General features: G+C 45.2%; 1 protein-coding gene across 1 annotated transcript in view; it reads right to left on the bottom strand.

The window, feature by feature from the left end:
• Nucleotides 1-7,188, bottom strand: part of LOC143173760 (protein ELYS-like) — a 38,642-nt gene extending 31,454 nt beyond the window's left edge. Inside the window, exons 1-5 of the mRNA XM_076363909.1 lie at nucleotides 7,051-7,188; nucleotides 5,544-5,797; nucleotides 3,216-3,396; nucleotides 2,256-2,463; nucleotides 894-1,010 (exon numbers count right to left, since the gene is read on the bottom strand). Coding sequence (XP_076220024.1) covers nucleotides 894-1,010; nucleotides 2,256-2,463; nucleotides 3,216-3,396; nucleotides 5,544-5,797; nucleotides 7,051-7,171 — 881 coding nt within the window. The 5' untranslated portion in view covers nucleotides 7,172-7,188. The remainder of the gene's footprint in view (nucleotides 1-893; nucleotides 1,011-2,255; nucleotides 2,464-3,215; nucleotides 3,397-5,543; nucleotides 5,798-7,050) is intronic.
• Nucleotides 7,189-14,345: the final 7,157 nt, after the last annotated feature.

Genomic DNA, 14,345 nt, shown 5'->3' with positions numbered 1-14,345 from the left:
TGCTCTTGCTGAAAAGAAAAACAGCACTTCCCAAAACATGGCAGTCGGTCACATTTGGACGCTAAAACATAGAGGAGGAAATTTTGACACTAACAGCTTCAGGGGCAAATGCTAACCATACAGTTTGAAAGCTTTTAGATGTTGCATGGACTAAACCTTGTTGGAAAGAGCTCTGCACAGTGAAGAGTTCTCGATCAAAGCTGCTTTAAGGTCAAACCTAAAAAGATTGCCACGCTGTGAACAGCTGAGCTGATGAAATAGCTTGCTGATGCTGAAGGAGGGAGATCTTTCTCCCCTTCCCTTACCACCAAAGTCCCAGTCCCTCTCTTGCATACGCTGCACCCTTCCACACGCTCATGTGATTCATTAGCCCAGCAGGAAACCATTGACTTTTCTGCTGAACAGCGATCGTGCTCTGCCACGTGAGCTGAACTGGCTCATGAAGGCTCCAAAGACTGCTAAAGTTGGCACAAGGTAATCGGCAATACCCTCACCTCCCTCCTTTAGGGGCAGGTTGGCAGGCTGTCACATTGGCACGTCTAGTGTGTCTAGATCTGCAGCCTCAACTACTTTTAATGGTATTTTAATACCACGGTACGAACAGCAAACAAATCGTGAAGCAGTCATCAAGAAACAAGAAGTCATTTAAGAAGACAAGCACAAAACTACAGCCACTGTTGCTTTGCCTTCTGTCAGAAGGTAGGAACTAGGAGGTCCCTCTTCACGTCTGTTAAATCCTGTAAAAAACGGCATCGTAGGCTTAACACCTTCCGTACCCGAGAGAATCTCCTGCACAGCTAAATAAACAAAACAAATACACATGTATTAACTGTATGGGAACAAGTATATATAAAAAAGAAGAATTCAGTGGCTTATACAAAGTTTTTATTCACCTTTCTTGCGTAGACTGGACAGCCCACAAGTAGCAACAATTGCGAGGATCATTCTCAGGCTCTTGAAAAGTAACAGCATAGACAGGAATCCGTCCTCCTTCAAGCTGAGAGTGGTGCCTACGGGTTTAAAAAAGAAAAAGAAAAAAGGTGAGCCTACTGGCCCTAACTGTTTGTAGACGGGTAGAAGCATCTTCTGAGAAAAGAGCACCTTACATGCTTATCCTCAAAGTACAGAAGGTCATACTTGCATCTCAAACAAGTGAGTCAAGGAAGCGACTACTTCTTACGCAACAGTCAAGAGGTGAGGAAATTACTGACCGTCAAATGCAATAACCTGGGCTTATGCCCTCCTCTGCCGGAGGAGGAGGAGGAGAAACATAAACGATCACTTCAGCTGCCAGGCAAAAGATTGTCCAAACTGTTGTAGCCTACTCCAATATCGAACTTAAAATGCAGCATATCTTCTGTGCACAAAGTTAAACCAGCGCCAAACAGAAGTAGTTTCTCGTTGCTTTACTTGGACTATGTAAAGCATTTTTCTTCCAGACTTCTGAACCTTATTTGTACCTTCACAATCTATTCTTGCCACCTAATTACTGCTCCACTCTCTCTCTTTATGCATCCAATAGTTTCTGGAGAGTCACTGCAGATTTGCTCAAGTGAATCCCTATCTCAATTTGGTCAAATATTTCAAGTGAGATTGCTCTTTGGCAGATTTAAAATCATCTCTTAGTTTTTCTGCTGCTTACAAATTCACATGTCCCTTGTGCTCATCTCCAAGTGTCCCAAGCAAACTTTCATTCACATGCATCGTTGCCTGAAACGTAGGAAAGAATATATTTTCCGGCACACATCAGCTATTGATTTTTCATGTCTCACTAGTTTCATCCTGGACACTTTAGAGAATATTGTCACCAAAATCACGTTATTGGCATACTTAAGCCTTCCAATGTATGCCCTAATTGCAGGAACTGGTCCTGAAAAATAGTTTTTAAAACCGGTTTCATCGAAATACGCACATTGCCTGCTTTCACTGAATACCACGGGTAGAACAAACGGTCTCATACAAATCAGCTCTGTCACATCCTCGCTGCTTGACACAACCCAAAGCAGCATGCTTTCCACAATTCCTCAATCCACAGGCACACTAAGGAAAACAGTCCTAGTCCACTGGGGAGAAGGCGGTCCACTTAATCCATGTGTGACTTAATAGTTGTTCCACAAGAGGATTTCTAAACATTCCAAGATTATACTCAAAATTCCAGTCCCTGAAAAAGTTCTCTTGACATTAACATGCTTCCTTAGGCAAAAAATTGAGACGCCGGCACCTCCAGGCATGGCCAAGTGTAAAGGCCTACTTACTCCCTCTCCAAAGTTTTCATATCCCATAGTGACAGGTAGCCGTCCGAAAAACCCACAACGAGCTGATTGCTTCTGCTTATGTAGCACAGGGTTGATATCGCTGTTCCTGAAGGATTTTGTAATTGAAAACAGAGATGTCTCCCTTCTCTGGTCACCGTTTCTCTTCTTTGTGGAACTTCAGCAGGAATTCTGGTGACAACTTCTAGACCTACACACACAAAACCACGCAATAAATGAACGTGTTATGCCATTTAGGTTGCATTTTAAACGTGATAACACGCATAAATTTATGCAACACTTTTTTTCCTATCTCCATTCTGTATGTATTCAAAGAACATAAGAACTCTCCGACTGGACAGGTATTCTCACTCGTCTTTCAAAACCAGGTAAAAGTGTAACCTTCACAGGCAAATTCTTCTTGGACTCTGTAAGTCAGGACTTTGGGCCTCATGACGAAGCTCTCTGAAGTGGCATCAGCTCCTGAAGCCACTGTTGTAATGGCCAAAACAGCGTATGCAAGCTGAATACACAAATTAGAGATCTCATTCACCCGAATGCATGACTTTTGGTAAGTCGGATTTATTTCAAAAAACAAGACTAAAATTTGCCCCGAGCCAATTAACAGAAGCAGAAGAACATTCCCAAGAAATAGGGCACCTCTGACACAACTTCCTATCAGGCAGCTGCACGGACTCAGACGGTAAAATTCCCACACCTCACTGGCAAGAATCAGAGTGACACAGGGATCTTGGTGGCAGGGGGGCATTTCCAGCATTAGAAGGAGTATTAAGCCACTCCCATTTTTAGTCAGTTCAGGACTGTAAGGTGTCAAACCACCACCTGCAATCAGGGGTCATAAATGTCTGCACACTCGTATCTTCAAGGTGGGGGGCATATTGTTTATTTACAAGACACAAGTTTTCTTACTTCTAAATTCAAGTTGAAAAACTGCAGGCTTACCCGATGCTTCTGTTTCATTCTGACTGCAAGCTAAATCATCCAAACAAAGGTCAACCAGAAGTAGGTGACCAACATCTGTAGCCACTGCTGCCACTCCAAAGAGCCATCGCAGACTCTGATGTAGGTGCTGAGTGCTCACACTGGGTCCTCCGTGATTAGTTATGGGTTCTATAGCAGTTACCTACAGGAAAACTACAAGTTACTGTTTAAGCTGCTTGACAAGCCAAAGAGAAATCACTCAAGAGTGGAGCCAGAATTAGCACATCGGAAACAAGAAAGTACATACAGGATCATAAGACATAAAAACAAAGCATTGTTCCCAATTGTATCGAGGCGGGGGCGGGGGCGGGAGGGAAGCCCTGCACAAAAATCTGTTACTGCCTTCCATTTACTAGATTTCCTACAGTTATTTAACTGAACTAACTTCAACTTCAATGGTGCATTCTAGTATTACAGCTTACCAATTTCCATTTCCTACCTAGAAACAATTAGCTCTAAGAAACTTAGAAAACCAGTTATATGCCAGAAACTTTACCATATTTAAGGGACTTAAGTTTAAGAAAGACAAAACTACATCTAGTTCTCCCACTGCTCACAGCCCACCAGCACTGTGATGCAGTCTATGCCTTCTTTGCCAAACAGGTATTAGGATGCGTGGTGGCGGTAAGTCAGGCGGGACAGCGGCCAAGTCGCACGGTAGACACACCACTTCCACGGGGACGAAACATTTTCAGAAAGTGTTGAAGGGACACGCTGCCCTAGTGAAATTTACACTCGTCCTCATTTAGAAGAAAAATAACCACCAGAGAAAGTAAAAAAGGTTTTAAATGCGCACCAGCACTTTTATGAATGTGAACAAAAATTTAAAAAGCCAGCCTAAAACAACCTGTGTCCTGTCTATGCTGATCTAACTAATCTAATAGGAAAAAGATAGGAAGCAAAACGAAAGCAACAGACCAAACGTGCTTGGAATCAAGAGCATTCAGGGCAGAAGAGCAGAAATTCAGGTAAGCTTTGGCTTTATTCCAATATTCATAACCTTTACCACACAACAGCCAACTTCCCCCACCCACCCCCAAGGCTTCTTCATATTTTCTCCTGAACCATCTTTTTGTGGCGTAGAGAAACTCCCCAACACAAGTGATAGTTATAACCACGTTCTATTCCAAATCACTGCTGTAGACACAGATCCAATATGTGACGTGATCCTTCTTAACCTTTCCTTTTCCTATTCCCAGCTTACTTAGATTTAAGAAAGAAAACCTAACAAAGCTATGTCATTTTTCACAGCCACAATTTACTTACTGATTATAGGCTTATGTCAGCACACAGCTTGCCTCTCCGTCTGAAACGCCCAGATTTACCCAGATGATAGGCAAACTAACACAGAGGAGCACCAACCCGGCTCCTATCTTCAGAAATTACCACCGTACAAATGCTTACTACTGGTAACCGCACTGTAGCATTACAAACAAACAAAACTCCACCTGTATGCTAGCAAGTCAAACCAAATCACGTTAGGGAAAGCTGAGTAATAAGTAAGTATTTATTTGTTGCCGATGCTGAGAGGATAAGGATGGAGTGAATCTTGATGTTCTATTAACTTACGCTGGTTCTTGTTTACATGAAGATAATGAGACTAGGGGACATTACATCATTGGAGTTTACGGGTTATAGAAGACAGAAAAAATTAGTAACGTCACACCAGTGTATCCCACCTACACAAACACAGTCGTCAATAAGCAGAGATTCAAGGACTGCAGACTGAAAGTCGATCTTTCAACAGTCTGTCGGATAACTCTCTAAAGGCTCTTTTTTCCTACCCGAACTCAACAGAAAAATGTGTTCTGCTCTCAAGTCACCTGCTTGCTAGCCTGAGATTCATGGGAATGTGTCTAAGTCACGCACAGCTCAGCTACGGAGGTTTGAGATATTTTAAAGAAAGACGGTATTTCCGACAGAAATTAACCGTTTAGGAAAAGTATGTTACAGGCTCTTTAAAGAGTGGGGTCTTCTTCTTTTCACTCTGGCCCAAAAAAGGTATCTTTCAATGCCTTTTTGTGGAAGTGGAGAATTAGGTAACTACGTGCTCTACCACAAAACCAGAAAACTTCTTTTACGATCAGTAAGCTCAAAAGACAATGGTGCCGTTAAGGCCGAGATTTTACATCAAGGCTCTCTTGACTGGATCCTCTGAAGTGGCAGTATGTTAGTGCAATATAGAAAAAATACCTCCTACAAAGAGACGCTCCAAAGCTTTTCCCGAAACAGGATTATGCAGCGCCTAACAACATAAAGGCTTCGTTTCTCCAATTAAAAAGGACGTACCCTTCCTGGAAGAACAACTGCTTTAGCCACTCTTGATATTCCAAGGTCGTACAGACAGAGAACACTTCCCTCTGCTTCTTCCAACCCAACCAGCAGTCCAGTTCTCTTCTGCCAGGAAAACTCCTTTACCACACGAACAGTGGGAGGCTGTTCATTTACTCCACTGAAACGATATGCAGAGCGCCGCTCTCCTGTCACAGAGTTCACTACCTCGAGTTGAGGACCACACGCCAGCCATGCTAGGCCATTTCTCCCTGTAAGAGAAAAGAAAGCTGACTAAAGCAAATTTCCAACAGAAGATGGAAACAACTGAAAAAATCACAGTCACCGCCCCTTCCCTTCAATAAAAGTACCTAACAGAGGAAGACCGACTTACCTAATTCTGGTCCATTATTTAAAATCACCCATTGAAATCCTCAAGCAATACATCTTAAAATTAACAACCTTATTACTTTGCATCTCTACTTGTCATTCCTGCACTGAAGAACTGTGGTGGTTTGGGATAAAGATTACAATACCTTGATCTCTACTCTTATACCGTTATACTCTTATACTCTTATACCGTTTTCGGCTTGTTTTTGCTGGAAATCCTCTCAATCCCTACGGGAATACAAGCATATTTCAAAGCATACTTCAGATATAACCAATCTAAGCCAATTCATTTCTAGTGTATTAATTTTACTTGACACATGCCGACTTTGGGCAGGGATTTGGACTTCAACAGGAAATTATCTTAAAATGGGCACCGTGTTAGTAAATTTAAACTCTTACACGTGCTGATTACAGAAAGAAATTAACACATTTTGTTCCACTGACCTACTTCAAACTCAAAGGAAGTATTAACTCGATCACTGCCCTTACAGTCAGGCAGAGAGACTCTACCTGGTCTCAACAGAAGCCTAGACATCCCGGTAGGCACCCAGCTCTACTTTCAGGTCACCCAGAAAGTCAACTCCCTAACCTGCTTAGCCACCTTCAGCAACTCTCACTGGGTACTCATCTGCATCCTGTCAAATACTTTGGAAATATGGCTGCAGCGCTTAACAGTGCTATCCTCTTCCTTCTGTTTTTAGTCAGACTCAAAAGGAAAAACCAGGGGGGGTTGCCTCTGTAACACTGTAGAAGAACTATTCCTGCGTGCGATGGCATGACGGTCACAGAGCTTGAGCTGGTGCAAATAAATAGGGCCCAAAGCAACGCTTTTACCTTTTTGAAAACTGCCTTTTGTTTCTTTAGAAATTGAGGAGGGCTCACTGACTCAGCATGTTTAAGTAAACTATTTTCATAGCACAAGATTGGTGCGGGTGGTTGTAATTTCAAAGTTCAACTCTACTAACGTTTTAATATTAGCATTTTTAATAGTTAAAACATCCTTTTTGTTCTCTCGATACCTGATGCATCTTAACAGCACCACCCGGACACAGCTGATACTATGACCCTATGCTTCAGGTAACCTCCGGGCAATAACAACTTCATACCAAGACCGAAGTTAAAGGAAAATGCTCACCTCCAGAAAACTTCCCGCGCAGCACAGAGTCGAGGCTTATCTCATCTTCCCCAAGTGCCTGAATAGTCCCCTCTGGAAACCGCAGCAGACTGCTCGTTACCTGAGCCGTTAGGTCTCGCATTCTTCACTGTAAATAAGGAAACAAATGCAAAAATAGACTCCTGCCAGCCACAACTATTTCTGAGATTGACAGACGTTCCATCAGTCTGCAGTGAATAATCTCCTATCCATCTCCTGTAGCTCTTTTCCTTAAAAAAGTGGCACTCAGGACGGTTTTTGATCTCACAGCAGAGCAAAAGGAGAATCCTTGGCTTTTCTGATGCCTATGAGATCACCAACAAGAAGTGATGCAGAGGTATCGACAAGACAAATAACAGGGGAAAATAACCCCAATAGACTGGGTTCAAGTCGACTCACATAGGTTAGTAAGAGGCGATCTGAGAAAAACCGTATTTTAAAAAGCTTCTCGGCAACAGGTATAAGTCTCCATTTGTGCTTTCCCTTGATTTTATACTTCATTATTTATTGTCAATTGTCTTCTAGCAGATTTCACACATCATTTACGTCTTGTCCGCTTTTTGCGTGTTTATTTTGCACATTAAGGAATACCGAGTTCTTAACTACCTGCATTCTCAAATTCTTCCAGAAAATGTACTCTTGAGATGTTCACGTTACAAGCAATACAGACTTTCACAGCTCATCAAGCAGAGAGTAGTTTTCCATACACTTATGACGTAAACACCACACAAGCACTTTAAAACACTGATTTTCTTCTATACTTAAACCCTCCTATTCCTTACTCCAGTCCTTTCCTTCCTATTGCCTGTCCTTATCACATCTCTGCAGTCTTCTGCAAAAATTTCTAGGCCTTTCAGCCAGTTTCCACACTTCTGTAGGTGCTCCACAAAGAGGTCACCTTTCAGCATGTCAAGAGAGATGCTTTTTGTGGAAAAACTTAAAAGCTGAAGTGATTTGCAAGACTAAAGAGGTGGCTAAATAAGAGATATTCCATACGCATGGAAATACAAACCACTTTAAGTAGCAGTGTTTTGCAAGTTCTGTGGGTTATTGAAAAAGCCTCTGGAAGACAAGACAGATTTAATTATCTTGTTCAAACAGCACCGCTTTCGTCATGAAGCCTCAAAAGGAAGATAGTAGACGTAGTTCGCTGTTCCTGGGTGTTAGGCATGCCGACCAGCTCAGGCATCAAACAGAACCCTTACCCTGTGCTACAAACCAGTACAGCCAGCCACTTCAATGTGCACACAAAGCCTACTGCATTAACTGTACCATACATGTTCTCCTGCAAAGAAAGTTTTATGATTGTTTCTTCCAGCGTGCACTAATTGGAATTGGCATTGGGATCTGCTGTACTTCAAGTCACAAGCACTCCATTTGAGACTCTGTTCAGTAACTTCTGCCAGCATGGAAACAACGAGCGCGTGAAACGCAGGAAGAGTAAGTCAGGGTCCGCGCTAAGCACAAGTCAACATTTGGAAAAAACTGTTGCCGATGGCAAAGCCAGTATTGCAGGACGCGGCTGCAGCCGGCCAGCCTGACCACTGCCAGCAGCCACAGCTGGCACAGGTCAAGTTCCAAGCGGGACAACTTCTTTGCAGTAGTTTTGCTGGGTTTGCTTTTTGGTACTTGTCATCATTTCAAAGCGACAGCGGGACGAACTTTTGCACTGCCTCTAGGGGCTCCAGAGAGTAAAAAGCCCCACAATTTGACCAGCATGCTGGCTTAGCTTAGTTGGAATGCTTTAATGAATATGTTTTACGAGTAACCCTTAGTACCAAATACTAATACAGATCTATCGGGTTGGTGAAGAGCGTCTTTTAAATGTTTCCGCTTGTGCCCATTGCCTCTGGTCCTGTCACTGGGCACCCCTGGAAAGTACTTGGCTCCGTCTTCTTTACCCCCTCCCTTCGGGTATTTAGATGCATTGATGAGATCCGCCCTGAGCCTCCTCTTCTCCAGGCTGAATAGTCCCAGCTCTCCCAGCCTTTCATCACAGGAGAGATGCTCCAGTCCCCTCTAACCATCTTTGTAGCCCTTCGCTGGGCCCTCTCCAGGACCTCCATCTCTCTCTTGTGAGACTGGGGAGCCCAGGCCTGGACACAGCACTTCAGGTGTGGCCTCACCAGTGCTGACGGGAGGAAGGGTCACCTCCCTCCACCTGCTGGCAACGCTCCTCCTCAGGCAGCCCGGGATACCGTCAGCCGCCTTTGCCGCAAGGGCACGTTGCTGCCTCACGGTCAACTTGGTGTCCACCAGGACGCCCAGGGGCTTTTCTGCCAAGCTGCTTTCCAGCTGGGCAGCCCCCGGCATATACTGGTGCATGGGCTTGTTCTTCCCCAGGTGCAGGACTTTGCACTTCCCCTTGTTGAACTGCACGAGGCTCCCGTCAGCCCGTTTCTCCAGCCTGCCGAAGCCCCTCTGGATGGCAGCACGACCCACTGGTGTACCGCCACTCTTCCCGGTTTCCTATCATCAGCCAGCTTGCTGCGGGTACACTCTGCCCCATCATCCAGATCGTCAATGAAAGCATTGAACAATTAACGCCCCCTCCCTGCCCCCGCCAAAGTAGCCTACTTTCAAATATTCGGTTCGTCAGTCCGGCTTTAAGGGAGAACACTGACTATGACAACGTACATGAAGGAATTTTAGGCAACAGCACAAAATTCCAAAAGGAGCACCTATGATTGCAGTGAATTAAAAACAAATGAACCTTTTTTGTAAATAAGCACGGAGATGTCTGAAAAACAAGTCTGTGTGGTAAGTACTTCATGAGTGCTACTGTAATATATTACAGTAGAAGCAAGAGAGTTTTAAGAAAAAGAGTGAACAAGTATCTTCCCGTAGGGCAGGTCATAGCATTCCCGGAAACTTCTCATCCGCATGCTCCCCAGGAGTCACCCCGAGTCACCCTGCCTTTGCCACTGCCTACCTCAACAGGCCAGGAGCACAGAACTTTGTGTGGCCAAATTGGAAATCAAATTTTAAGACACTCTACTGGGGAGATTTGAGTTTAAAACCAAACCACTCACCACCCCAAAACTCCCCACCAAAGCAGAAGGAATTCTTCTCTGGCGGATTCTGGTTTACAGAATCATACAGAACAAGAGAGATATACACATAGCGATCTGGTTCTTAGGATGTCTGACTTGCATCATTCTGCTAAGTTAAACCAAGGATGAGTGGGAAATCAAAACAGTGGGAAAATAGTTAGATGGCGATAGGTTAAAGGCATGAAGCCTCTCCTTTAAGAGATCTATCCAACACTAACGGCTTTTCTGCTCTCTTTGAAAACAATGACTGCAACCACATTCCTATTCCTGTCTCTTAGACATCAGATTAGTCTAAAGCGCCACAGGCTTACTCCATGTTGAGGGGTAAACCAGAATCCAACCTCCCAGCTGTATCCTATACCAAAGTGGTCTGTGTACAACTTGCCAAAATGACCATTCTTCTTTACCCTAGGTGCTTATGACTTCCAAACATCGTGAACCATTTCCAAAGAAAGGAACATGCCACCACTCGTAGACTGATGATTGACTTTTGGATTAAAAAGCTCCAGGGAAAAAAAAAAATTGAGAAATTACACATTCAAGCAGAATCACGTACAGCCATGACGGTAGTACACGAAAATCAGTTTCAAAGGCCAACAGTGTCATAGGCTCACTGAAGGAAAAGCTAGAAATGTGGTCAGTCGCAGCTGAAGGTATGATTTCACAAAACACGTTGACTTCCCTGCCACCAAAAGAGAGGCCTTGCTGCCGCCTCCCATCTCTCCCTCTGCTCCTTTGTTCTACTACTGTATTCCTGTGGCTTACCTTGCACCGACTTGAACGCTTTTTAGAGCACTTCATGAGCCAAGTTAGCTCCCTAAGCAGGCAGGAAACTAACCCGGAAAAGTAGATCGTTTTCCACCAGCTTAGAGAGTTAAACTGGCTCGCAGAGAGAACTAGCAAGCATAAAAGTTGGCACAAGGAAGGAGGCAGGACAATGCCTTGGGAAGAAGGAGAGGGAATTCGTCCGTCTCCGTTTTGTGGCAGTAAGCCGTTATGCTAGCTCATACACCTGTGAAACTACACACTCGCTTTGCAAGGAGAGCTAAAGCCCCTTTGCTTTTAGAAAGGACGCTGCCCAAGACACGGTCAGTCAACTTTGAACGCCCTCTTGCACGTAGAGACTCACTAAGCTGCAGCTGACAGGCGTCATTCTTTCATTCAGCCAGATGTGGAAGCTAAAGTGATTTCAGGGAAGTGTTACTTGGTGATCAGAGGACAGACAACATTGCGTGACACTCTTCAGATCACACTTTCTAAGGAAACAGGACAAAGAGCGGGAAGAAGCCAAAGAAGAAGCAGCAGAAATGGAAGAAAAGCTAAGTTCTTTTGAGGAAAACGGCATCCCCTTTGTTGAATAACAGGTGAAGGTGACAGTTACAGGGTGTTTTGAATTATTATAAATGACTGGTTCAATGACATCTTCCCCAGAAACACAGGAAGCAACTCACAAGCACTGGAGGAGCAGTAGGTGGAAAAGACACTTTCTGCACCTTAGTAGTCAGGTTCAGTGAATTAGCGCTTTGCCATAGTTTACTCCTGCAGAAGGAGGATGTAGCGAGCGAGTTAGCAGGTGATTGCGTGAGTACCCCTGGGTCCTTCCTTTCTTTCCCGCTTCGGCAGAAAACCTCCCCCCGATGCTTTAGGCAAAAACCCTACATTTAATCCAAAACCTAAGCTGGAGTCTAAAAAGCCACTGGCACAACAGAGACGGTCTGTCTCAGAATTCTACAACCAGGCTTTTCTCACTCAAGTGCAGCCTACAGATTGTCTTGCAGAGTTTGCGCGGGTGCTCCACAAGCTCTCCGAGAAGCACGAACCTACAGCAGAAGGTGAGAAGAAGAAAGAATTTCAGCTCTCTATCCCAACAGCCCCCAACAGCTGAGATCCTGTATCTGATGCAGACCATAGATTTGATTTCCCTTTCAATGGAAACACAAACAGACCCAACACAGATCAGAACTTGACGCTAGAGCCAGTTTCCCCAGCTACCTCCTACGGCCATTCTCTAACACGACTATACTTTCAGTCAAGACTTGCGGTCCCGGTCTAACGTGGTGGCTAAGCTAGCAAAAGTTCCTACAGTCAGTTCTGAAATTATGCTCTTTTTTACATTGCTTGGCGTACCTGGACAGGCAGACGTAGGTGCTAAGTGTCCCAGTACAGAACGCACACGCAGCCTCCCTAATAGAGGGAGACGGGAGTTAGCAAGACATTTCCAGCATACCACACCGGTCTGCCATCACACCGCTTGCCGCTGCCAGCACAAATTCCAGAATCACGGAATCACAATGAAGAGAAAGGCCTTCCAGAATCACTGGAGGTCATCTGGTCCAACCCCCCTGCTCAAGCAGGGTCACCTCGAGCAGGCTGCCCAGGACCATGTCCCGACGGCTTTTGGGTATCTAATTCTGAAACATGCTTTTACAAACAGCAGCCTGACAAGCTGAACTGCAAAAGCGCTTGCAACGCAGGCGACAGGCCCAGGTTTTTGGCGACTCTCTCCTACCAATTTAAGCATTCTCTCCACCACACAAGTAAAACAATACCACACCAGCAAAGGCTTCTCACCATTGTTTCTCTAAAGCTATATCCGACAGCTCACTAGGTAGAAGACACAAAATTAATAGAAGCCTGATTAAGCTCATCTCACTGTCTTAAAAAAGCAAACCCCAGGCAAATCAACGCAGGAGAACGAGTTGATGCGGTAAGTGAATGAGGAGCTGTCCTCAGCAGAACAGGATACAGTACTGTGTGCCCAAGCGCACGTGACAGCTGCCAGCCAAGGCTGATACGATCGTCCAGACCGATGCGCCTAAGGCGGCACTTGAACTACCACCTTTAGCCATACACCCCAAACGGGGTTCAGCATTCCCGACAGAATTAAGTCCCTAAATTTCCCAGCATTTTACCAAACGTGATCAGGAAGCAATTATTAGACCCGGAAGACCGACACCACGCTGCTTTCTCTTGGCAGAAGCTCCAGACCTGGAGTCACGGATCATTAAGGAAGAAATCAAGCACTTTTGGTTAAGTCAGCAACTTTGCTGCGTGATGCATGCTTCATGCAGACATCAAGAGACCCCCACAAAACGCGCTGGATTCCTCTAAAGCTGTGCTCTCCCCGTTAAGCCCAGCCCTCTTCCCGCGGTCGCCGCTCTACGCAGGTAGCGAATTTCCCGCCTCCTCCGTCTGGCAGTTACCCGTGTTGAAGCAAGGAAATGGTTTGCGAAGAGCAGCTGGGAGGGGAGCAGCGTATGGCCTTTCAGTGAAGGTGTGCCTTGAATGGTTTACTAATCAAGTCGCCATCAGACCCCTCCTTTCCCAGGGCAGCCCGTCATGCGCTCCTTGGCTCTTACACGCCACAGCCTCCTCCTGAAATGCTTCTGTCTGGCTAAGTAAGTCCTGTTTAACATTGGTTACTTCCAGCAACGTGCCCAAAATTAAAAGCAGGTTTGTTTGGTTTTGTTTTTTTTTTTTAAAAAAGAAGAAAGAACACGCCTGCCCCAAGATCTGGGGTGTTTATCTCATGGCTGGTTTTAGAGTGAAAATCTTTGGTTCTCCCTGTCAAGGACTTTGAAACGACACAAGTCTGAGCTGCTTTGACGTGGCTCGGTGCCTTCACTGGCATCTTTTATTTCTGTAAGAATTTCTTATAAAAACAAAGTGAAAACAAGAAACTCTAACGTAGTTAGAAGTAGACAGGATATTCTGTCATCTGAACCCATGAGAGCTTTGATATTCTATTGTGGACCCTTAACCAAGGGCTACGTTATTGCCAGTTTACCCAAGCTTAAAAGCCCCTGGAGGGTCTTGTCGGGGCATTGCTGGCAGAGAGGTGTGTGAGTAACAAGTCTTAAAGATGACAAGAAGGGGAAAACATCAGATGCAGAAGGCCAGAGGTTAAGGTGTCTGGCCGCGACGCCCGTTACTGGGAAACTCGCCTGAGCCGCGGCGCCGTACTGCTGCTCCCACTCCTTCCGGGCTTCCTCCAGCCGGGACTCCCACGTCGCCTGCGGACTCCGCATCAGCCAGCAAAAACCGCACCTCTTGTGAACAGAGAGACAGCTTTAACCAGGGTATCGACGTGTAAAAGAGCAAACGCCATGAGAGACGAGGACCAGCAGCGAGGGAGCCGCGCGCTGGGAGGTGGTCTGGCCTCTTGCAGAGCAAGCCCTTCCTAGCTGAACCTCCTAGGGACCGTGTGGCACGCGGGGACATAAA

Source organism: Aptenodytes patagonicus, unplaced genomic scaffold (assembly GCF_965638725.1).
Source record: "Aptenodytes patagonicus unplaced genomic scaffold, bAptPat1.pri.cur scaffold_240, whole genome shotgun sequence".
Taxonomy (NCBI): Eukaryota; Metazoa; Chordata; class Aves; order Sphenisciformes; family Spheniscidae; genus Aptenodytes; species Aptenodytes patagonicus.
Note: the sequence above shows the minus strand (reverse complement) of the source record. Positions and strands in the feature narration are given on the sequence as shown.